The sequence below is a fragment of the Dromiciops gliroides genome, chromosome 1 (genome assembly GCF_019393635.1).
Source record: "Dromiciops gliroides isolate mDroGli1 chromosome 1, mDroGli1.pri, whole genome shotgun sequence".
Classification (NCBI taxonomy): Eukaryota; Metazoa; Chordata; class Mammalia; order Microbiotheria; family Microbiotheriidae; genus Dromiciops; species Dromiciops gliroides.
Genome location: NC_057861.1, coordinates 58,041,796 through 58,065,638, shown reverse-complemented (window position 1 = coordinate 58,065,638; position 23,843 = coordinate 58,041,796). Strand labels below are relative to the sequence as shown.

Below are 23,843 nucleotides of genomic sequence, written 5' to 3'. Positions count from 1 at the left end.
CCACATATGGTTCTTTTGGAGATTTGTGTAAAGCCCTTAAAACAAGGGTGATGTAAGACAATGGTATTACAAATTGAATTAATCTAATCAAAAGTAATATCTTGTCCTTTGAACAGTCTCAAATGATGAAAATACTTTCACAGCAACAAAGATTCTTTTCCAAAATTTGAGTTGTTGCACTTGACCAATGTCCCTAATAAAACCCAACCTGCTCCCTTAGCCATTCCCCTTTTAAATAATGAACTTAATTTCAATGTTCTGTTTTCAAAAATAAAAGAACTAAAACTGTCTCCACACATAGGCTTAATTCCAAAATTTCCCAAGTAGAATCCTACTCTAGCAATAGAAGTTGGACCTACCTATTTCAATATAAGACCAGATGGGAAGTAACTGAGATGAAAAAAAAAGTCTGATTCCTTTAAGAAGCTATAAAAGGGTTAGCTACAACAATGGACATTAAAAACATTTAAGAATGAAATCTGGCAGAAAATGTCAGATTCTCTTATTTGGAGTAACAGAATCTGAGTTAAATGTCTCATAGTCCAAACTCCTGCTCAATATATAAATATCTTCTCTGATTCTGTTTAAATACTTCAGATGATGGGCAACATAATACCTCACAAAGTAACCAAGTTCACACTCGGAAAGCTCTGTAATGAAGTTTTCTTATATTGCACCAAAGACTGCCTCCCTTTTAATTCTCATTTCAAAATAAGGTCAGTGCTGAAATTCACATTAATCAGAATTCATTCTATAGAATCTGCTACATCTATGGTAACTTTTAGAACAAGAATTACAGAAATAAATGTTATCACCTTAACAACTTTTTTCTTCTCACATTGCAAATACCGAGACTCTACTATTCTTCCAGCTGTGGAAACAAAGGATACTTTGATTCTTAAAATACTTCCATTTGTAGCACTTCATATTGGACAAAAATTTACTTCTAGGAAAAAAAATTGTCATACTAAGACAGCAATACTTCAATTTGCCCTACCCTCCCTCTTCCAATTCCAAATTACTCCACAACCTCTTTCCATACTCAGCTATTCTGGAAGTTGTCTCATTCTCCAGAATAAGAGTTCCCTTAGGTTCGTTATCAGAAACTTACTTTAGCGACATCAAACATTTACTGGGAAAGAGTAATGAGTGTGGCCAAACGCCATAGAGTGCTGTCCCTGGAGTCTGGAGAACCTACCTCTAACACTTACTAGGTGTGTGATGAGGATAGCATTTAAATCTGAATGACATTTAAATCTCTCAGAGCCTCAGTGTCCTGGCCTGTAAAATGGGGATAAAATTACTTACTTGCACTGAGTTGTTGTGAGGAAAAATTTTTGCAAGCCTTAAACTGCTGCCCCGACGTGATTTATTAATAATTGTTTGAGTAACTGAAGCTTAGAGGTTGCCACTGTTTTCATCCCTGCAGCCAATTGAAGACAAGGTCTTCAAAGGAGAAAGGTAGATTTGCTAAGTGAACTGATCCTTAAGAAGATGGTATCTGAGAAGTCCATAAATTGGAGAATGGCTGAACAAGTTGCATGTGATTGCGATGGATACTATTGTGAATACTATTGTGCTACAAGAAATGACAAGCAGGATGCTCTCAGAAAAACCTGAAAAGGCTTACATAAGCTGATGTAAAGTGAAATGAGCAGAACCAGGAAAACACTGTATACAGTAATAGCAATATAGAACTGTGAACAACTTAGCTATTTTCCGCAATACAATGATCCAAGACAATCCCAAAAGACTCATTTGATAAAGCATGCTATCTGCCTCCAAAGAAAGAACTGATAATGTCTGAATACAGACTGAAGTATATTTTTCCCTCTTTATTTAATTTGAGTCTTCTCCTATAAAATAACTAATATGGAAATGTTTTACATAATTGTACATACATAACCTATATCAGATTGCTTACCATCTCAGGGAAGGTGAGAGAAGGGAGGGAGGAAAGAAGGGATAGAATTTGGAACTCAAAACTTAAAAATGTTTTAACATGTAATTGGGGAAAAAACAAAATTTTTTTTTAAAAGGACATTTATGGTATAGCTAGGCGACACAGTGGATAAAGCACTGGCCCTCGATTCAGGAAGACCTGAGTTCAAATCCGACCTCAGACACTTGACACTTACTAGCTGTGTGACGCTGGGCAAGTCACTTAACCCTCATTGCCCCGCCAAAAAAAAAAAAAAAAAAGAAATTAAACTACCACTGTACTCTGCTTTGGTCAAGATATCTGGAGTATTGTATTCAGTTCTGGTTGCCATGTTTTAGGAAGAACACTGACCTGATGGAGTGTCCAAAGAATGTTCAACAGTCAACAAACATTTGTTAAACACTATGTCACAGGCACTGTGATAAGTGCTAAGGATACAAAGAAAAGCCAACCCAGTTATTGTCCTCAAGGAAGTCACATTCAAACTGGGAAGAAAACATGTAAAGAATGAGCTATATGAAGGGCAGTTAGGTGGCGCAGTGGATAAAGCACCAGCCCTGGATTCAGGAGTACCTGAGTTCAAATTTGGCCTCAGACACTTGACACTTGCTAGCTGTGTGACCCTGGGCAAGTCACTTAACCCTCATTGCCCCACCAAAAAAAAAAAAAGAATGAGCTATATGAAAGACAGAATAGATGGAAAATAATCTGAGGTTCTAAGGAAGGTGCTAGCACATGGGGGGCCTGGGAAAAAGTCTCCTGCAGAAAGTGAGATTTGATAGAGTAAATATCATGGGGAGGGAATAGGATGGAGGGAAATACAGTTAGCAATAGTTACTGTGAAAAAAAATTTTGAAGCAGAGGCAAGAGCAATGCAAGATGATGATGATTGAACAATGGATTGATGATGATTGGATGAAGGTGAGAACTGATTGAAGATGACAAAAAGTAAGGTACTTTGCTGGGCTATTGTGAAGAAAATTCTTTGTCAGGTATGAGGTGCTAGATAAATGTTAGATATTACTGTTGTTACAATAATCAGCCTCATGGGTTTATTGTAAAGAAATCTCTCTTAAAAGTATATATAAATGTAGTTTACTATTTAAAAAAATGATGAGCAGGATGCTAACAGAAAAGCCTGCAAAGACCTACATGAGCTGATGCAAAGTGAAATGTACTGCATACATAATAACAGCAATACTGTAAGATGATCTGCTGTGAATGATTTGGTTATTTTCAGCAATGCAACGATCCAAGACAACTCTGAAGGACTTATGAAAAATACAGTCCATCTACAGAGAAAGAACTGATGGTATCTGAATAAAGATTGAAGCATAATTTTTTTGTTAGTTCCTTTATCTGAAGGGTTTTTTTGTCTATTTTCTTTCACAACCTGGCTAATGTGGAAATGTTTTGCATGACTACTCATGTATAACTTATATTGAATTACTTGAGTTCTTGAGGGAGGGAGGAAGAGAATTTGGAACACGAACTTTTAAAAAACTGATGTCAAAATTTGTTTTTACATGTAATTTGAGGGGGAAAAATAAAATTTTTTAAACCAAAAAAAAAAAAGAGAGAGAGAGAGATTTGAGTTGAGTTTGAAGGAAGCCAGGAAAATTAAGAAGAGGAAGAGGAAGAACATTCCAGGCATGGGGGATAGCTCAAAAGCAAAGAGACAAGAGATGGGGTATTCTGTGTAATGAATGGCACGTAGGTGAGGATAGTTGGATCGCACACTGATAGTCAGGTTTAAGAAGACTAGAAAGGTAGGAAGGGGGTTTTAAATGCCCAAGGACTTATATATGATCCCAGAAGTAATGGGGACTAGAGCTTGCTTAGCAGGGAGGTTGACATGATCAGACCTATACTTAAAAAAATCATCTTGATAGCCAAGTGAAAGATGAATTGGAGCCTGGGGTGGCTTGAAGATCAGTTAGAATGTTATTGCAATAGGTTAGTGAAAGGATGAGTGCCTCAATTAGATTTATGGCTGTGTCAAAGGAAAGAAAAGGATGTATACAAGTAATGTTGTGAACATAGAAATTACAAGATTTCTTAAAATATTGGATACATGGGGTCCAACTGAGGAATCAAGGATAACATTGTGTTTGTGGGCCTAAACAACTGAGAGGATGGCACTGCCCTTGACAGTAGCAATCAAGTTTGGGAAAAGGAAAGGTTTTTGGGAAAAAGATAACAAGTTCTGTTTTGGACATGTTGAGTTTGAAATGCCTATGGTTCAAGGTGTCCAAAAGGCAGTTGATAATACATCACTGAAGCTCAGGAGCCAGACCAGGGGTGGAGATCTGGGAATCATCTGCAGAGATAATTGAATTCATGGCAGCTAATGAGAACACCAAACAAGATAGCATAGAGCGAAGGTACTTAACTGAGGGTCCATGACCTTTATAACTATATTTTAATTTAGTTGTAGTTAATTTAATCCTTTGTAATCCTGTGTATTTTATTTTATGCATTTAAAAACATTATTCGGGGCAGCTAGGTGGAGCAATGGATAGAGCACCAGCCCTGGATTCAGGAAGACCTGAGTTCAAATCCAGCCTCAGACATTTGACACTTACTGGCTATGTGACCCTGGGCAAGTCACTTAACCCCAATTATCTCACAAAAAAATTTTTTTTTAATTAAAAAAAAATTTTTTTTAATTAAAACATTATTCATAAGGAGACCATAGGCTTCGCTAGACTGTGGAAAGGGTCCATGACACAAGAACTATGGGGGGGGTGGAGCCAAGATGGAGGAGGAAAGGCAGCAACCTCTCAGAGCTCCCCAAATGATCTCTCCAAAAACCTCCAAATAATGCCATAAGAGAGTTCCTGGAGCAGCAGAATCCACAAAAAGACAGCGTGAGATGATTTTACAGCCAAAAATAGCTTAGAAAGTCGGCAGGAAAGGTCTATTGTATTAGGATGAGAGTGAAACACAGCCCCACTGCCCCTCATGCAGATTCAGTCCCAGGCCACACCAGAGAAAGAGACACCCCCCACGCCCCCACCCCCGAGCCTCTGAATCAGCTCTTCTGGAACTAAGCTCACAGTCTAGTGAGAGGGCTGAGCAGTTGTCTGGGGGGAGATTACAGGGGTCTATGCTGAGGTGGCACTCGATTGTTTTGCTCATGCTGGGAACCAGTAAACATTCTTCAGTGGTGGACCCAGGTAGGGGAATGGTGCAGACTCATTAGAGCTTGCAACCACATTGAAACCAAATTTTGCTTCCGGGTTAAAGAGCAAGTAGGTCTAGGGTTATTTACAGACCAGGTGAATGCAGAACGTGCCTCTCCTTAAACTGTACCACTTGGGATCTCCTGAAGCTTGAGACAATGTGCCCTGGAAGCAGTGCCCCGCTTTAAGAAGGAGTTAAAAATCAAGAAATAGGCTAGCAAAATGAAGAGACAGAAAAAGATGCAGACCACAGAAAGTTTCTTCGGTGACAAGGAAGATCAAAATACACCCTCAGAAGAAGATAACAAAGTCAAAGCTCCTATATCCAAAGCTTCCAAGAAAAATATGAAATTAGTCTCAGGCCATAGAAGTACTCAAAAAGGACTTTGAAGATAAAGAGAGGTAGAGGAAAAAGTAAGAAAGGTAGAGGAAAAAATGGAAAGAGAAATTAGAATAATGCATGAAAGTCATGAAAAAAGTCAACAGCTTGAAAAGCCAAATGGAAAAGCTCTCTTAAGAAAATAATTGCTTAAGAATTAGGATTGAACAAACAGAAGCTAATGACTTTATGAGAAATCAAGACACAGTAAAACAAATCAAAATAAATGAAAAAATAGAGGGCAATGTGAAATATCTCCTTGGAAAAACAGCTGACCTGGAAAATAGATCCAGGAGAGATAATTTGAAAATTATTGGACTACCTGAAAGCCATGATCAAAATAAGAGTTTAGACATCATCTCCCAAGAGACTGTCAGGAAAAATTGCCTTGATATTCTAGAAGCAAAAGGTAAAATAAAAATTGAAAGAATCCATCAATCACCTCCTGAAAGAGATCCCCAAATGAAAACTTCTAGAAATATTCTAACCAAATTCCAGAGATCCCAGGTCAAGGAGAAACTATTGGAAGCAGTCAGAAAGAAACAATTCAAGTACTGTGGAGCTACAGTCAGGATAACACAAGATCTGGCAGTTTCTACATTAAAGCATCTGAGGGCATGGAATATGATATTCTGTAGGGCAAAGGAATTAGGATTACAACTAAAAATCACCTACCCAGCAAAACTGATTATAATCTTTCAAGGGGAAAAAATGGGACTTTAATGAAGAAGAGGACTTTCAGGCATTTGTAAGGAAAAGACCTGAAATAAATAGAAAATTCAAATACAAGACCCTAGAGAAGCATAAAAAGGTAAACAGGAAAAAGAAATCATGAGGGATGTTAAAAAGTTAAAGTGTTTATGTTCCTACATGGAAAGATGATACTTCTAACTCATAAGAACTTTCTCAATATTAGGGAAGCTAAAAGGAATAAATTTAGACAGGGCACAAGTGGGAATTGATTGTGAAAGGATGATATCTATAAAGCATTTATTTTTTATTTATCGTTGTTTTTTTTGGTTTTTTGGGGTTTTTTGTGGGGCAGCATGACCAGGGTTGAGCAGCTGGTGAGTGTCTTGTGTCTGAGGCCAGATTTGGACTCGTGTCCTCCTGGGTCTAGGGAAGGTGTTTTGTCCACTGTGTCACCTAGCTGCCCTATGATGACAGCTTTAAAATAAACCTAAGGGGTGAGAGGATTGCACTGGGAGAAAGGGAGAGGTGGAACAGGGTAAAGTATCTCACATAAAAAAAGCAAGAAAAAGCTTATGGAGTTGAGGGGAAGATGGGGGAGGAGCAGGGGAGTGAGTGAGCCTTACTCTCATCAGAATTGGCTCAAAAAGGGAATGGCATACACATTCAAGTGGGTACAATAATATAATTTGCTCTTCAGGGGAAGTGGGAGGAGAGTAGGGAGGGGTGAAGAAAGGGAGGGCAGATTGGAGGAGGGGCAGTCAGAAGCAAAACACTTTTCAGGAGGGAAAGGGTAAAAAGAGATAGAAAATAGAATAAATATCATGGGGAGTGAATAGGATGGAGAGAAACACAGTTAACAATAGTTACTGGGGGGAAAATTTGAAGCAGAGGAAAGAGCAATGTAAGATGAGGATGAGAATGATGATAGTATTTTGCTGGGCTATTGTGAAAAAAATTCTCAGTCAGGTAAAAGGTACTATATAAATGTTAGCTATTATTGTTGTTGCAATAATCAACCTCATGGGTGTTTTGTAAGGAAATCTCCCTTTAATATACTATGTAAATGTAGTTTACTATTAAAAAAAAAAAGATGAGCAGGATGTTATCAGAAAAACCTGGAAAAACTTACATGAGCTGATGCAAAGTGAAATGTACTGAATACAAAGTAACAGCAATATTGTAAGATGATCTGCTGCAAAAGACTTAGTTACTTTCAGCAATGCAATGATCCAAGACAACTCTGAAGGACTTATGAAAAGCACAATCCATCTACAGAGAAATAAATGATGATATCTGAGTACGGATGGAAGTACATTTTGTTGTTCTTGTTAGTTCCTTTTTCTAAAGTTTTTATGTCTGCTATGTTTTGCATGACTGCACATGTATAACTTATATTGAATTGCTTGAGTTCTTAAGAGGGATAGGGAAGAAGGAAGAAAATTTGGAACACAGTTTTAAAAATTGATGTTACAATTTGGTTTTACATGTAAGGTGGGGGAAAATTCTAAAGAAAAAGAAAAACTATAAACCTCGAGTATAAAATGAAGAGGAAAAAAGAACCCAAGACAGAACCTTGGGGGACATTCATGGTTAGTGGGCTTGACATGAAAGAACCAGCAAAACAGACTGAGAAGGAACAGTCTAACAAGATCAACTAGATATCAGTATTACAATCATATCAAATGAGGAACAGGGAAAAGAACTGAGATGTTTAACCTGTAGAAAAGAAAATTTAAGGGGGCATAACAGTTGTAATGAGTATTTGAAGACTTGCCATGTGGAAGAGAAATTAGCTGTCCTGCTTGGCCCCAGAAAACAGAACAGGTTAAAAAAAAAGGGTGAAGTTGAAAAGTCAGATTTAGGATTGACCTAAAATCAAACTTCTCCGTGGTGGAATGGAAAGTAATACACTCTTCCATACTGAAGGTGTTCAAGCAAAGTGCTGAATACCCTTGTTATTGCCATTATGGAAGGGATCCTTCATTAGATAGAGATTCTGAAGTCCCTTCAGTTTCAGATTTTGTGATTCTTTAAGATTTACAAAGGATCATATAACTGAGGTTATCTTCTGCAAGGGCCCTTAGAACACAAAATCCAATAATAGCTCACAACTACCTCAGGCTTTGAAGTCATAAGATCATAAGGTTTAAAGCAGCAAAGGCTTTTTATAAATCATCTAATACAGTTAAGTGAAGATTAGGAAACAGAGGCTCAGAGTAATTAAATGACAGGCTGAAGATTATACAAGCAGCAGTAAACAGGTTTCTAGCCCAGGTCCTCAGGCTCCAAAACAAGCACTTTCTTCACAATCCTGGGGGGGGGGGGGGGGGGGGGGGGAGGTAGGTAGCACAAGCATTATTTCCATTATTTTTTTTTTAACAGCTACTGAATTCCAAAGGAGGGAAAGTGACTTGCCCAAGGTTACCCTTATCCCTACCAATGTCAACGCCCATACCTCATGACTTCCAAGTCCACAGCTCATCCCACTGGACCACCCTGCCCTTTCTGGCTCACCTGGTACTCTTTTCCCTTTAGCCTTGGGGTTCCCAGAAGTACTAGGTCCCGCTTCCACGAAGGACCTCCTAAAACAGCACAAACATAGCGTTGGTTTCAATGGACTTATAAGTGGAAGTAATCTCAAAGATGACAGTGTCATTGACTGCAGATTTAAAACCAGAGAGGGGCTGAGACTTATTTTACAAATAAGCTAAATGAAGCTCATGGAAGTTAAGTGACTTACCTAGGGTGCCACTGCTAGCAAACTGGGGCAGTCAAACGTGGCTGTGCAAGAAATGACCTGGGTTCAAATCTGACCTCAGATATTTAGTAGCTTTGTGACCTTGGGTACCTCTCTGACCCTTTGTTTCCTCCTCTGCAAAATAGGGATGATAATAGGACCCACTTCCCGGGGTTGTTGTGAGGTTAAAAGAATATTTAGAAACCTCTTCCCAAACCTTAAAGCGCTACATACATAAACAAAGCAATCACTATTATTAACACGTGTCAGGTGGGATCCGAACCCGGGTATTCCAGGGTTCTTCCAGTCCCGCACTCCGTCCACTACGTCATGCCTGCCACTCCCTTTACAGAGGGGTAAACTGAGGCCTGGAGAAAAGGAGGGCGTTGGCCAGGCCTGCCTGGGCTGCCAGTAAGCCGGGATGCAAACCCCCGGCCTGCCGTCTAGTGCAATAGCGTCGGGGAAACGGGCTCCGTTGGGGGTCTAGGGGCTCAGGGCCGGGTCCCGGAGGACGCGAGATTCGGGGTTTCCGAGGAGAGAAGAGGCAGGAGCGGGGAGGCCCTCCGTGGGCCCACCTCCAGCCTCGCCCTACACGCTTCCCCCTCGGCCCACAGAAAAGTCCCCTCCACCACGCGGTGGCCGACTCTTCCTCACTAGGTCGATCAGTAAGTCTGTCAGTCAGTCAGTCAGTCACCCACTCACCCCAAAGGCCTGGAACGGGACTCCGCCATTTTCCCGCGTCTCCGTTGAACAGTCGGGGAGCTGAGTGGAGCCGGGGGAGCGCCTCAGCCCCGCCCCCAGGCGTGGGCGATACCATTCCCAGAAAGGTGGAACCAGGAATTCCCCCAGAGTACGAAGTCAAGTCTTTTTGCGGAGATACTAGACCAGTAGAGTTGGACAGAAATCTCTATTAAAAAGCTCAGAATGGGTCCGTAACAGAGATTCGGCTGGTCCTGGAAGGGCTCATTTTTGCCCTTGAGGGTAATTCTCCCTCTACTTTCAGAGTTGGTCTCGCCCCTAGGTGGGTCGCAGCGTCCCCAGGCCTCTAGGCCACGCCCGCGGGCGGTACTTCCTTCCCTTTCCTTCCCTCCGGCGCTCTCCCTCCCCCACCCCCAAAGTGCTCCGCCCCTCCCCCTCCCCCCATTGCTCTCACTCTCCCCCCTCCCCCGGAACCCGGAAGCGAGTCGCTGAGTGGGGGCTGCGAGTCGAGCGGCCGGGAGGAGCCCGAGCCTCTGGGGGGCGGGCGGGCGGTCCAGGAGATGGCGGGGGGACAGGCTCCCTCTGCCGCCGCCGCTGCTGCTGCTGCCGCTGCTACTCACGTCCCGCTCCGGTTCGGCCGCCGCTGAGGTGAGTCTGCCGGTGACAAGGCGCAGCTCCCGGATCCGGGAGAGGGGCCGGGGCTGCGGGGGCGGGGGCGGCGGCGCGCGGGGCCGAGCGGGCCGAGCGCCCCGAAGGAGCCGCGGGAGGGAGCCTGAGGCCCGGGCCGAGTGCTGAGGATGAGAGGGGCGGCGAGGGTGAGGAGGGAGAGAGAGTGAGGCGAGGCGGGCGGGATGGGAGCACAGCTGGGAGGGGGCACTAGCAAAAGGGGAGAGTGAGGAGGGGCAGGCAGGATGGGGGGTGCCGAGGAGAGGAGGGGGCGGTAAGGATGAAGGAGTGGGGAAGGGGGAGAATGGGAAAGGGAGGGAGAAGGGGCAGGCGGGATGGGGGGGGTGCTGAGGAAGGAGCAGAGGAGGGGGTGGGTGGGATGAGGAGGGAGAGGGAATGGGGAAGGGGGAAAATGGGAGAGTGAGGAGGGGTGGGTGGGATGGGGGGGAGTGCTGAGCAGGTGGGGGAGGGGAAGGGGAGCCCGAAGGGAAAGGATCAGGGGATGGGGAGTGAGGAGAAGAAGGGGGATCTCTGAGAGGTGACGAGGTGGGGGCCGGAATGAAGAAGAGGAGGGTAGGGGGATTCCCTGAGAGGGAGCCGAGGAGGGGATAGAGAAGTCCTAAGAAGGAAATGAGCTGGGGGTGGCTATGAGTGGGGGCCTCTTGAGGAGAAGGGGAGACTTTTGAAGAGATGGGGATGAGAGGTAAAAAAGGGGGAACGGGGGAGTTTTTCAGGGAAATGTAGAAAGGAACTGGGGGAACTTCAAAGAGAAATTACTTCCTCCCCCCCCCCCAAGGCTCACTTGGGGTGCAGTTGGGGAAAAAGTGTACGTGAAGAAGATGGAGTTAAGAAAATGACACTCAGAATTTCGGGAGATATGTCAGGGACTGTGGTGTATGTCTTTGTTTCCCCAAAGTAGCGCTATGCCTGATATACATAGTTGGAGATAAATAACTGCTTTCTGATTGATTGCTCCAGGCCACAAATCAAAGTGTCCAGTGCTGGGGGTGTAGGGACCTTCGTTTTTTGCCAGGGTGTGTTCACCTGGGCCTGGGGGGAACAAAACGCTATCCGGTGGGCATCTGGGATCCTGTTCTTGCTGGAAACTTGTTTTACAAATGATAGTCTGGTGAATGGAGTGGAAGGTGGTAGATGTCTGAAAGCCAGTGGCCTCGAGTCACAGGAAATCTGTCATTCAGGCAACCTCCCAAGCCTGGATGAGGTCAGTCATCTTCAACCTATACTGAAGCACAATTGGCAGACACTTTCCATTCACTCCTAGCCTTTTATTAATCCAGGATGCTCTCAGTAAATATGCCTACTGAGTAAAGGATTGGATTGTATATCTCAGCTTTGTTTCTAAGTAATGACCGAAAGTGTTGCAAATACAGGTGCCTTAGAAATTGTACCAGAGTAGCTCCAATATGCTCTGTCACAGTTTGAGTAAAAAAAAAAAAAAAGGAATTGACTCTACTTAACTGCTAGATGTGCTTTCCGGTTATAGCTAGACTGTTTTTCTTGCTCATCATTGTCATGCAACGAACTGCTGCTCTCAGTGGGGAAATTGATATGTGTCCATGGCAATTTTAAAATAAAACTTTGTATAATTAACCAAGAGCTTTAAAAAAATCTCAACAGCCCGGAACAATGGACCAATGTCTAATAAAGATAAACAAAATTCTACTCTTAAAAAAAGCAGCTTCACAAGTCTAATATAAGGAAGTCATGGCTAGATGTAAGTTGTGAAAAAACAAATCTGGGAGTTTTTGTAGGCTGCATACTCCATTTGAGTCAACAGTGTGGCAGGGCAGCCAAAAAAGAATAATTTGGACTGCATAGTGTCCAGGCCTGGGGAGGTGGTAGACCAGTTCTTCTCTGTTCTGGTCAGGCCACATCTGGAGTATTTTATTCAGTTATTTATTCAGGCCACATTTTAAGATCAAAATTGATAAAGAAGACAACCAGGATGATGAGAGGACTAGAGACCATGACATAAGAAGATTTTTAACCTAGAGAAAAGAAGAGTTTGTCAAGGTACAGGAGAAGGTGGTTTTTTTGAGGGAAACGGAGTCTTGAAGGAAAACAGAAATTTCAGCAGGTAGAGATGATAAGGGAGTATGTACCAGATCTAAGGATCAGCTAGGCACAGAGAGGGGAAATGGAGTGGCAGAACAATAGGTATGGAAGAGTATGTGTCAGAGAGTAAAAAGACTAGAAAGGTAGGAAGGGACCGTGCTGTGAAGAGTTTTAAATGTCAAGTAGGAATATATATTTGATCATTATTAGGGAGCTGTCTTAAGTAATACTGACTTTTAAATGCAAATAAAGTGCAAACAATGGAGAAAATTAATACAGCTAATTTGGAAAGCAGATGCAAAAACCGCATTTTAAAAATTTGATGAAATTTTAAGTGATAGCATTTTAATTCTTTGTTTTAAAACTGATTTAGATATCTTATGAAACTACTTTGAAAGTATGTTGAGTTCAGTCATTTTCCTTCCCTCTAAAATGAGGAGTTCTTCAATTTTTTTCCTCTAAAAGACTTGGTATTGAAAATCACTATCACGCTTTACATTATATTGTATGGGGTTTTTTTTTAGGTAAAGATTAATTGTTACATTTATATTTTGTCTCCAAATATTCAAGAGTACTCCAGTCCTTTGTTTTATATGTTTTATTTTATTCTTCCAACTTCTTGGCCCTGCTTCTCATTTCTTAACTCTTTTTTTCATTAAGGATCAATAATTGTATGTTACCCTGATGCTCAAAAACAAAACATTCTAAGTTTTTCACCTTATAAACAAGAGGTGTCTGAGGTCGCTTTTACCTCTCTTGATCTGTGATCCTATGATTAAAACAAGTTTGGTCCCCCTCCCCATTTCTTTTCATCTTTATAAAGGCAGTGATACTCTTGTGTGCAAATATTTTCAAACCTGTCTGTACCAGGCAGCCCTTTCTCACAGTGATGAACATTGATTGTGCTTCTACAGTCAGCTTCTTAGCCAGACCAAGAAAAGCCCTACTCTTCTGTCTGAGAATGCGAACTGATTTAACAAAGAGCTTTGTCTGGGGCCTTACTTGGTTGTAATGTGTGTCACTCAAATGAGGCAGCCCTCAGCTTTCCAGAAACAGCTTTGAACCATAATTGAAGGCATCTTATTTCCTTGCCTATTTTTATTTTGGCATGTAAATGACCTAAGTAGTTTAGACGTATTTAAAAAAAAAAAGTAACTGATGAATTTGGTGTTTTACTCATATCCTACTTGAGACTATTCAGACAGAGCTTTATGATAAACAGTGATTCAAGGACTAGACCTATTGGTTAATATGACGTGTTAATAAATTAGCTTATGACTCAGTTATATCCCAACTCTCTGCCCAGCTTGATTTTTTTTTTTCTGGCTTATGGGATCATAGAATTTAAAACTAGACAGTAATTGTTTCTATATTTTAAAGGAAGTTTACAAGAATGATTTGTTTACTAATAATTAGTCATTTAATTTATGACTTTTACGTGGGATTGTATAAAACATTTTTAGATTTTAAAAACAAATTTAAAATATTGACATGTAGGCTCTTTTTGACATTTTGTACTTAAAAATCTGCAGTGGACTTTCCATATTATAGCAAGAGCTTTAGGCCTGGTTTCTAAGTGTGGCAAATTCACATATTTCATTAGGCATGCTTTTTTTTTTTACATATTAAAAACTATTTTATATGTGAAATCTTTAGGTTACAAAAGAATTTGAAGAGAAGAAACAACACTTCTCAGCTTGATTTCTGAAACTATTATTAAACAAAAAGTTTCTGAGGATGCAAACCTCTGGTTCTTACCACTTTTTACCATTGCTTAGGTTTTATCAGTTTCCTCATCTGCAGTTTTAAAATGAAGAGGTTATAAAATAAATGGTCTCTAAGGGCCTAGCTCTAAAATTCCATAATCCAATACAAAGAATTTTGGCTGTTTAAGATTAGCAATGATGAACCGATTGTGGTATATAAAAGTAGTCAACTATTATTGCTAGAATTACAGAGATGACAAATTCAAAGAGAGGTCATCAGTGAAGCCTACCTTCTCTGGACCAGATATTATGCTAGTTGCTGCATAAAGAGAAAAAATGAAACAGCCCCTCTGCCAGGAAACTTGTATTCTATTGGGAAAACCCATATGTATACATTTAAGTAGATAAGACAACAAGCATTTATTCATCTTACCAGCTATGTGCTGGGGCACTTTGATAAGCACTGGAGACAAAAAGAAAGGCAAAAAACCCCTGCTTTCAAAAAACTCACAGTCTATTGGAAGAGACAATATGCAAACTATGTAAATAAGCTATATATATAGGATAAATTGGAGATAGTCAACAGAGAGAAGGTACCAGAGTTAAGAGAGGTTGGGAAAAGGGTTCCTGTAAAAAGTCAGATTTTAGCTGAGACTTTAAGGATGGGGAGTAAGAGAATTCCAGGCATGGGGGACAGCCAGTAACAACATGTGGAGTTTGTAGATGGAGTGTCTTGTGATAGGAACAGCTAAGGGGGCCAGTGTCACTGGATCACGGATGACAGAGGGGACTAAGGTATAAGAAGACTGGAAAGGTAGGAGGGGGCAGGGTTATAAAGGGCTTTAAAGCCAAACCAGGAAGGTGATATGGTCACAACTGTGCTTAAGGAAGATCTATTGACAGCTGAATGTAAGATGGCCTGGGGTGGGAAGAGACTTGTTAGAGGAGATCAACCAGCAGGCTAGTGCAGTGGTCCAGGTATGAGGTGATTCAGACCATTACCAAGGTTGTGGCAGTGTCAGAGAGAAGGGGTTATGTATGAGAGAGATTGTGAAGGTAGAATAGACAGGACTTAATCACTGATTGGGTGGGAGAGGGGTATGGAGATAAGAGAGTCAAGAATGCCACCTTGCTTTCAAGCCTGGGTGTCAGGGAAGATGGTGGAAAATTAGGAAGTGCAGGAGTTTTGTGGCAAAGATAATGAGGTCAGTTGTGAACATTTTGATATCTATGGGACATCCAATTTGAGATGCCCCATAGACAGTGGAGATTTGAGGCTAGAAGTCAAGAGAAGTTAGGGCTGTAAAAGTAGATCTGAGGGGGGCGGCTAGGTGGCGCAGTGGATAAAGAGCCGGCTTTGGATTCAGGAGTACCTGAGTTCAAATCCGGCCTCAGACACTTGACTTACTAGCTGTGTGACCCTGGGCAAGTCACTTAACCCCCATTGCCCAGCAAAAAAAAAAAAAAAAAAAAGATCTGAGAATTATCTGCATAGAAACAATTGAATCCATGGGAGCTGATGAAATGACCGAGCAAAATAATAAAAGGGTGAAGAGAAGAGAACTCAGAACAGAGTTTCTGAGGGTCACCCTGTGTAGCAGGGAGGACTTAATAGATACAAGCTAATGTGGGTGGCAGTTACGGGGAGTATCAGAAAAGGCTTCCGATAGGTCGTGTCACTTGACCCCTATTTTTAAAAGGTGCTAGGAATTCTGAGATTTAGAAATGAGGAGGAATTGCACTTCTAGCCAGGGGACAGCTCTATGGCAGCAAAAGCACAAGAGGAAGAAAATGTTGCATGTGGACAGCAGGTAGACCAGGTTGACTGGGGCATAGAATGTTTAAAGACGAGTCATGTGTAATAAGGCTGGAAAGATAGGCCAGACAACAAAGGTAGGTTCTGAACAAATTTAAATATCATACAAAGGAGTTTGTATTTTATTCTCAACAGGTAACAGGGATACACTTGGACTGATTAAACAGGATGGTAACATGATAAGACATGTGTTTAAGAATATTACTTTGGCAGTTATGGTGAGTGTAAATTGGAGAGAGTAAAGAGAATCTGGAGGCAGAGAGACCAATTAGGTGGCTATTGTAATAGTGTGGGGGAGCAGTGAGGGTTTAAATTCGATTGTCATTGGAGAAAAAAGTATGAAAGGTAATGTATAGGGGAAATTTGGGAAGACTATAAAAACTGATGCAGAGAGAAGTAAGAACCAGTAGAAAATGAGCACAATGACTAGAATAATGTAAAGATAAACAATGAAAGACTTCAGAATTCTGATCAGTTCTGTGACCCATAGTGAGTTATGATGATTCAGGGTGAAGCATGCCTCTCTTGCCTCTTAGGAGAGAGGTGGTGGACTGGAGATGTGGAATGAGGCATACGTTTTCAGACATTACCCTTGTGACAGTTTGCTTTGCTTTATTACATATTGTTACAAGGGAGAGTTATGATCAAGGGTTCCAGGCAAAGTAGGGCAGGCAGGCAGAGGCACAGGTCTGAAGGAATAGTATGGTCTAGTGAAGTTTGTTTTTTAAGGAAGACTTGAACTCCTATAAAGGTATTTGGGATGGCACCAATAGCTAAGGAAAGGTTGAGGCCAAGCTGAGACATTTTGATGGGGAGCAGTATGGAGCCCCTGTAAAACATTTAGTGGATCAATATTGTGAAAGCTGTGTATAAGGAAAACTCATCTGGCAGCGTGGAGGGTGAATTTTAAGAGAGCTCTTCATGGAGGCTGCATTTGTCTTCTAGGCAAAGAATCATCGTTTTTAACTCAGGGGACCTTTAAATATCCTCTAGCTCCACCTCCTTCTTTTACAGATGAGTAAGGACACTGAGACCTAGAGAGTTTACATGATGTGTACACAGTCTCAGAGAGTTTGATTACAAGCCTCAGACATCAAATCTAGCACTTTTCTTCACTATACTCTTCTAGACCTTGTACACACTAATATACTAATATGTTGGATGTTATAATCAGTCAAAGTTTTTTAAATGATCCCTTAAGTAGCCTGACACAATTAGTAAGCTTTAATTTGTATGTAAAAGGAAAGTTTAGGGGCAGCTAGTTAGTGTGGTAGTTAGAATGCCAGGCCTGGAGTTAAGGATACCTTAGTTCAAATTGGCCTCAGAAACTTATTAATTGTGAGACCCTGGGTAAGTCACTTAACCTCACTTTGCCTCAGTTTCCTCATCCATAAAATGGGAATAATAGCAGCACTTACCTTACAGGGTTATTGTGAGGATCAAGTGAGCTAAATAATTATAAAGTGCTTAGCACAATGCATGGCACATAGTAGGTGCTATATCAGTAAGTAGCTATTATTATTAAGCTGTTTGGTATGGTAGGCTTTTGAACCTATTGGAAAATCCCCTACTGTCCTTTATCTGAATTATCAGTCCTCTTCTAAAGAGTCATTTGTACCTACCAGTGTACCCATTGTTAAATAAAAAATTTAACAGACTTTTGCTTGAGTTTTCTCCCATTACTATATTAAGAATAATTTTATCCCTTTTTTAAAGTAATCTAGCATGTTTTAAAGCAAGGGATTATTGCTATTACAAGAACAAATCCAAGTTCAACAATGCACTTCCATTGCTCTCTTCATAGTAGCAACTTTCTTTATAAATAAATTTGTAAAACATCATTACTATGGGATGCCAGAATATCAGAAATGTTATCATTATTATTATTCAACCTTTTTTTTTTTGAGGGGCGATGAGGGTTAAGTGACTTGCCCAGGGTCACACAGCTAGTCAGTGTCAAGTGTCTGAGGCCGGATTTGAACTCAGGTCCTCCTGAATCCAGAGCCAGTGCTTTATCCACTGTGCCACCTAGTTGCCCCTAATATTCAACTTTTGATGAGGTTTCCTGGGAGCATGATCATGGGGCACATCCATCAGGTGTTCCCCCCCACCCCCCAGCTGCCCTCCTTGGACTGAACTCCACCATGTTCATGCTCCCAGGAAACCTCTTTGGTACTCCCACCTCATCAGTATCCTCACTCCCTTCTGTCCTGGTTTGAGGATTGCAAGACAGAGCAAAGAACTTGTCTCAGAACCACCCAGACCAGCCAATGGGAAGTGTTGTCTTTAAAATCAGAGCAAAGCCAGCAAAGCCTTTGGTACTGAATGTGATAGATAACAAGGTTCACATCTTTGGTTCCCTGCAAAGGAACAGTTACAAAGCATAGTTTTCATGTTTTTTCCTCAGTTCTTAAACTAAAGATTATTTTATCAACAAAATATTTTTGAAGGGAAGAGGAATGGAATAAGTATGTCTTAAGCACCTACTGTGTGCCAGGAAAATTCAACATATGACCCACAGGTATTCTTATGTACAGTCTAATGGCCCCTTTTTGTATTCGAGTTTGATAGAGACAATTGTTACAGAAAGAATTCAGAGGACTTGCAGTTGCTGTGGTTGAGATATTGTGAGCATGAGGAGGAGAAGGAGGAGGGGAAAAAGAAGGCCGAGGGTCTTGAATTGTGGGGAGAATATGGTTAGGGCATTCTAAATGGGAATGGCCTCAGTCCATCAACAACATTTATTAAATGTTTATGTGCCGGCACGGAGGCCAAAAAGTCTAAGGTGTTTTCTCAAGGAAAAGTTTGGGTGGCTAACTTATGATGAAGATTCCTTTCTTGTGTCAGTCGGCTGGGAAATCCTTTCCAAATGTCATACTCTGTGATTTTGTGTAGCAAACCCTATGGACGTGGGGAAATGTGAGGTATTTCCCATGAAAAGTGTGGATTGAGATTTTAATAAAGCACAAGTAGAAGGTACGTTGTGTAGGTAGAATCTTCAGTTTATATTAAGAGATCCAGCCAAGAGGGAAATGGGCTGCCTTGACATTTGGACTATTCCCTCTTCTCGTAGGCCTTCAAGCAGAAGCAGGATGACCACTTACTGGTTATGCTATTGGAGATTCCTTTTGCATATGGGTTGGCCTAGGTGGCCACTGCGGCTTAGAAAAATCTTTTTCATATGGTGTGTAAATTCTTAGGTTAGGTAAGAACCACCACTTTTGCCATTCTCACTTATCCTATGAAGAGGTCTTAAAAGTTCTAGTATAATCCTTCTCCTACCATTTCTATTAATGGACAATATTTTCGGGTATACGAGGGGCAAAATTTTTGTATGGATTACAACTTATTTTCTGTTCCAGCTGTGACCCACTTATACTGGTATCTTTAATCATAGAATTTTGGAACTGAAGCTACTTTAGAGACTATATAGTCCAAGCTTATTATTTTGCAAAAGAGATGTCCTCTATATTGCCACAGTTTTGAATTTTTGACCACATAAATGAGAGGAAATTTGCATGAAAATAGGAATAAGCTTAAATATAAACTGTTCTTCCTTAAAGAGTTTGTTGCAGCCCTAGACTTCTCTTTTTAGAATTAGTATGATTTCATTGGATAAACATGTGGCTTCCAATTATGGTCTTATATAAACCAAATAGCTACTCTGCACTGATTGGGGTACCATTTGACTGATTTTCCAGTAAATCACAATAGTTCTCCAAACCAGTATATATAGTGCTGATTCTCAGTTTTATAAGCTTTTACTAAGCTTTGGGAACATATATTAATTGAAGTTTTTGTTTACCAAATTTTGTCTGTTAAACTATTATTCCCTACTTCCAGGTTTTATGTTTATGTTCAAATGATCAGCTATTTATAAAATTCAGGTCAGTTACCTCCCAAAAGTTTTCTCTTTCTATAGAAACAGGGACTTATATTTTTATCCTGAATTATGAGATGACTGGACTTTTCTCCAAGGATATCGTAAAGAGGATAATTTTGCTTTTCCACAGACAAGTCTTTCTCAGTGGTCTGTAATTGATTAGGGAGTTATACAATATGCTAAGTACTCATAACTGGCCTTCCACTTAGTGAAGCATGAACAACAGATCAACTTTCAATAGTCCTTTCTTGGTAGACTGAGCCTATCGGTTTGGGTGACTTGCTTGGCTTCCTGTTAATGTGATTCAAATAGATATTGTAAGGAAAGGGAGAGAAGAATGAAAATTAGAAAAAGTTGGGGTTCGCATCCTGTTTTTAACAGCTCAGCAAATAGGTTTTTTTAAAGTTCATTACTTCACTAAAGTGAAATGTCTATTTTATTCCCAAATTTAGATTAACTTCCTCTCCAGCACTTAACTGCTATTGCTCTTTGGCATTTCTATATCACATTACTTGTGTCTTAGCTGTCGTGTATATTGCTAATTAGACTTAAGTTACTAAGTGGCACTTTCTCAGATTTGTGCAGAAGCTTACTTTTCTTCTCTTCCCCCAGCCCCCAGCCCTTCACTCGTTTTTCCTTTTGACAACTAGACCCTTTTAGGGTACTTTCTTTAAAAATCAGATGTAGGTGTTGGGGTGCTGTTGCCTTAATTCTGAGCAAGTTTGGGGTTCTCATAGTACTGCTGTATTATGTCCACATGTGACAGAGATTTGGGGCCAGGCAAATGATCACTTTTTGGTTGATTTCCAAAACACTGGCTTGGTTAGAAAGAGACCTAATGAAAAAGGCCTGTGACTGCAAAGAACACGAGAGAGGTCCCTGTAAGCTAAGATGATAAGAAATGGATTTCATTTTGTTCTATCTTCAGATTTAGTTTTAAATACATGTATTTCTTTAGAAAATAAGAGCAATGGTTCTTTTTTGTCTTTGAATTGAAAAAAATTCAGAAGAATAATATATAGGTGACATGGTTGCAATTCATTTTATTGGTGTCACTCTTAGGAGTCCACAGAACCATTGATATGCAAGGAAAGGACCAGAAAAGCCATCTAGTCCAGACTTCTCGTTTTACAGATGAGAAAACTGAGTCCCAGACAATTAAGTAATTTGCCCAAGTTCACAGAGGATTGGTGAGGTCTAGAGAAAATGGTCTTAGAGTCAGTAGAAACTTGTGACCCAGTCTTCTCTCTCAGACATATTAGTTATGTGACAATAATCGAGCAAATCTGTGCATACTCTTTGACCCAGCAATACCACTATTAGGTCTTTTTCCCAGGGAAATCATGGAAAGGGGGAAAGGACTTACATGTATAAAAATATTTATAGCTGCTCTTTTTGTGGTGGCAAGAAATTGGAAATTGAGGGGATGCCCATCAATTGGAAAATGGCTGAACAAGTTGTGGTATATGAATGTAATGGAATACTATTGTGCTGTAAGAAACCATGAGCAGGCGGATTTCAGAGAAACCTGGAAGGACTTGCATGAACTGATGATGAGTGAGATGAACAGAACCAGGAGAACATTGTACACAGCATCAACAACATTATGTGTTGATCAATTGTGAAAGACTTGATTCTTCTCAGCAATACAATGGTCCAAGATAGTTCCAAAGGACTCATGATGGGAAAAGTTCTCCAAATCCATAAAGAGTTTAAAAGTTTAAACTCTTGCTAAAGCTTCTAACTTAAGACGACCACTCATTAGATTTTAGACATCATAGCTAGAATTTTAGCCCCTTACGATATATAACCTATATCAGATTACTTGCTGTCTTGGGGAGGGAGGGAGAAAAATTTGAAACTATAAATCTTATAAAAACAAATGTTGAAAACTATCTCTAAATGTAACTGGAAAATAATAAAATATTTGTATGGAAAAAAAATAATTGAGCAATTCTACTTAAATTCTCTTAAGTGTATTTTTCTTATCAGTAAATTGGGCCTAGTAATGCCTGCAACGCTGACTTCCCACAATCTTTGTAAAGCTCAAATGAAATAACATAAACTGTCCCAGAAATTTTAGTGCAATTTAACAGCTTTTTACGAAAAATGTTTTTGCAAGTCTTCAAGTGCTAAGTCAATTGTTTTTGTACCTTAGACATAGCGGCTACTTATATATGCTTATTTAACTTAATTTAATATGGTCTTCGAAGTTGTACAAATCATAACTAAGATCAAATGATGATTTTTCACTCTCTAAACTCTCTTTAAACTTTCTTTGGATAAAATTAGGTTTTTCTATTTCATAATTTATTTCATTGCTTTAAAGATATGGAGTAAAAGTTCTGTAGACAAAAACAATCTAGTTTCTGAAGAATGAATTAAATTGGTTTGGGCCAGTTAAATGGAATTACACTTTTCTCAAAAAACTGACTTCTGTAAAAATAAAACCTCTTTTTGTTTGTTGAATATGAGAAGCCCAATATGTGTTAGTGCTTTTTTCCACAGCAAACCAGAATCCTAGAATTATGGAGCTATAAAGAACCCTATAGGTCATTCACATCTCTCATTTTATAGGTGAAGAAACTGAGGCCCAAAGAAATTAAGTGAGATTTAGAAAAGGCCAAGTTAAGACTAGAACCCAAATCACTTGACTTCTTTGTAAACACAGAAGTAACATAAATTCCTAGGTTGACAAAGAATTGTGCTGCAAGAGGTTCATTCTAAAGAAGTTGTTGCTGCCTGTTGCCTCATCCTTGTAGAAAGGAAGTTAGATAGGAAACTGGAATCACGTTGGTCAGAGTTAATGGTTAATGAATCTGTGCATTCACTAGTTTTTCTTTATAGAAGGCTTGATTGAGGCCAGAATTTACAGGCAGCCCTATTCTGTCTAGGTATGACTGCTTTGTTCATTTACTAGGGAGGGTTCATAGATACGTTTCTCTCTAAATCTAGCTAGATAATAAATAAACCTGTTGTCTATGTATAAATGAGACTAAGACTTGTCAGTTAGTACTTGCTCCTTCTCTCTGGCTCGTAAGGACTCTGACTTTCAGGCACCAAGTGATTCTGTTCTATTAGATTGCCAAGTAATTTTAAGTAGTGTTTATTTTGTAAGCAATTTTTTTTTTTAATTTTAAACTTGACATACATCAATAAACAGAAATGCTTTCATGTCCAAAGGAGAGAAAAAAGGATTGCATATTGAACTGTGAATCTCTGTTAATACTGTTTTAAGCATATAATAGATTCAGCATTTTAGTTTCAAAGCTTTCTGATTATCCCTCTAAACTTCCTCCTTTTCTATGCGTTTTTTGTTTTTTGTTTTCTTTTGTTTGTTTTTGCAGGGCAATGAGGGTTAAGTGACTTGCCCAGGGTCACACAGCTAGTTAAGTGTCATGTGTCTGAGGCTGGATTTGAACTCAGGTCCTCCTGAATCCAAGGCCACTGCTTTATCCACTGTGCCACCTAGCTGCCCCCCTGTGTATTTTTTAAAAAATACTTCAGTGACTCCGTTCTTCACCTTTCCTTCTGGGGGTGAGGGGCATCATTAGCACCAGGTACCCCTACTTCTGCCCTCCTTTCCCCCAAAAGGCTTTTCCTTTTAGCAAATAAGTATAGTCAGGTAAGCAGATCCACCCAATGGCTATGTTGAAAAGTTACCAGTGGTTTTTTAATTGCAAGATCTAATGGCCCTTTGTCAGTCCTATCCCTTTTGACCTATTGGCAGCTTTTGACAGTCAGTCACCCTCTTCTCCTTAATAGTCTCTTCTCTAGGCTTTCATTATACTGCTCTCTCTTCTAGTTTTCTTCCTACCTTTCAGACTGTTCCTTAATTTCCTTTGCTGGGTCTTCATCCAGATCACATTTACTAATTATGGATGTTCTCCAAATCTCTGTCCTGGGCCTTTCCTCTCTTTGCTCTATACTATTTAATTTGGTGATCTCATCAAATTTGTTCAGTTATATTAATGCAGATGACTCTCAAATCGATTTATCCAGCCCTAGCCATTCTCCTGATCTATAGATTCTTATCTCCATTTGCCTTTTGGACATCTCAA

The 23,843-nt window shown here is 40.2% G+C and overlaps 2 protein-coding genes across 17 annotated transcripts in view; one reads left to right on the top strand and one right to left on the bottom strand.

Moving 5' to 3' along the window:
• HAUS8 (HAUS augmin like complex subunit 8) overlaps positions 1-10,007 on the bottom strand; it is a 29,638-nt gene extending 19,631 nt beyond the window's left edge. Inside the window, exons 1-3 of one of the 5 annotated variants that reach the window (XM_043975532.1) lie at positions 9,639-10,002; positions 8,714-8,781; positions 816-871 (exon numbers count right to left, since the gene is read on the bottom strand). In XM_043975532.1, the coding sequence (XP_043831467.1) occupies positions 816-871; positions 8,714-8,781; positions 9,639-9,667 (153 nt within the window). In that variant the 5' untranslated portion in view covers positions 9,668-10,002. Of the gene's footprint in view, positions 1-815; positions 872-8,713; positions 8,782-9,638 lie in introns of all 5 variants that reach the window. The other 4 variants (XM_043975533.1, XM_043975534.1, XM_043975530.1 and 1 more) reach the window with 4 other exon arrangements.
• Positions 10,008-10,158: 151 nt separating this feature from the next.
• Positions 10,159-23,843, top strand: part of MYO9B (myosin IXB) — a 133,982-nt gene continuing 120,297 nt past the window's right edge. For all 12 annotated transcript variants that reach the window (XM_043982486.1, XM_043982454.1, XM_043982439.1 and 9 more), the window contains exon 1: positions 10,159-10,283. The gene's annotated coding sequence lies outside the window, so the exon portion shown is untranslated. The remainder of the gene's footprint in view (positions 10,284-23,843) is intronic.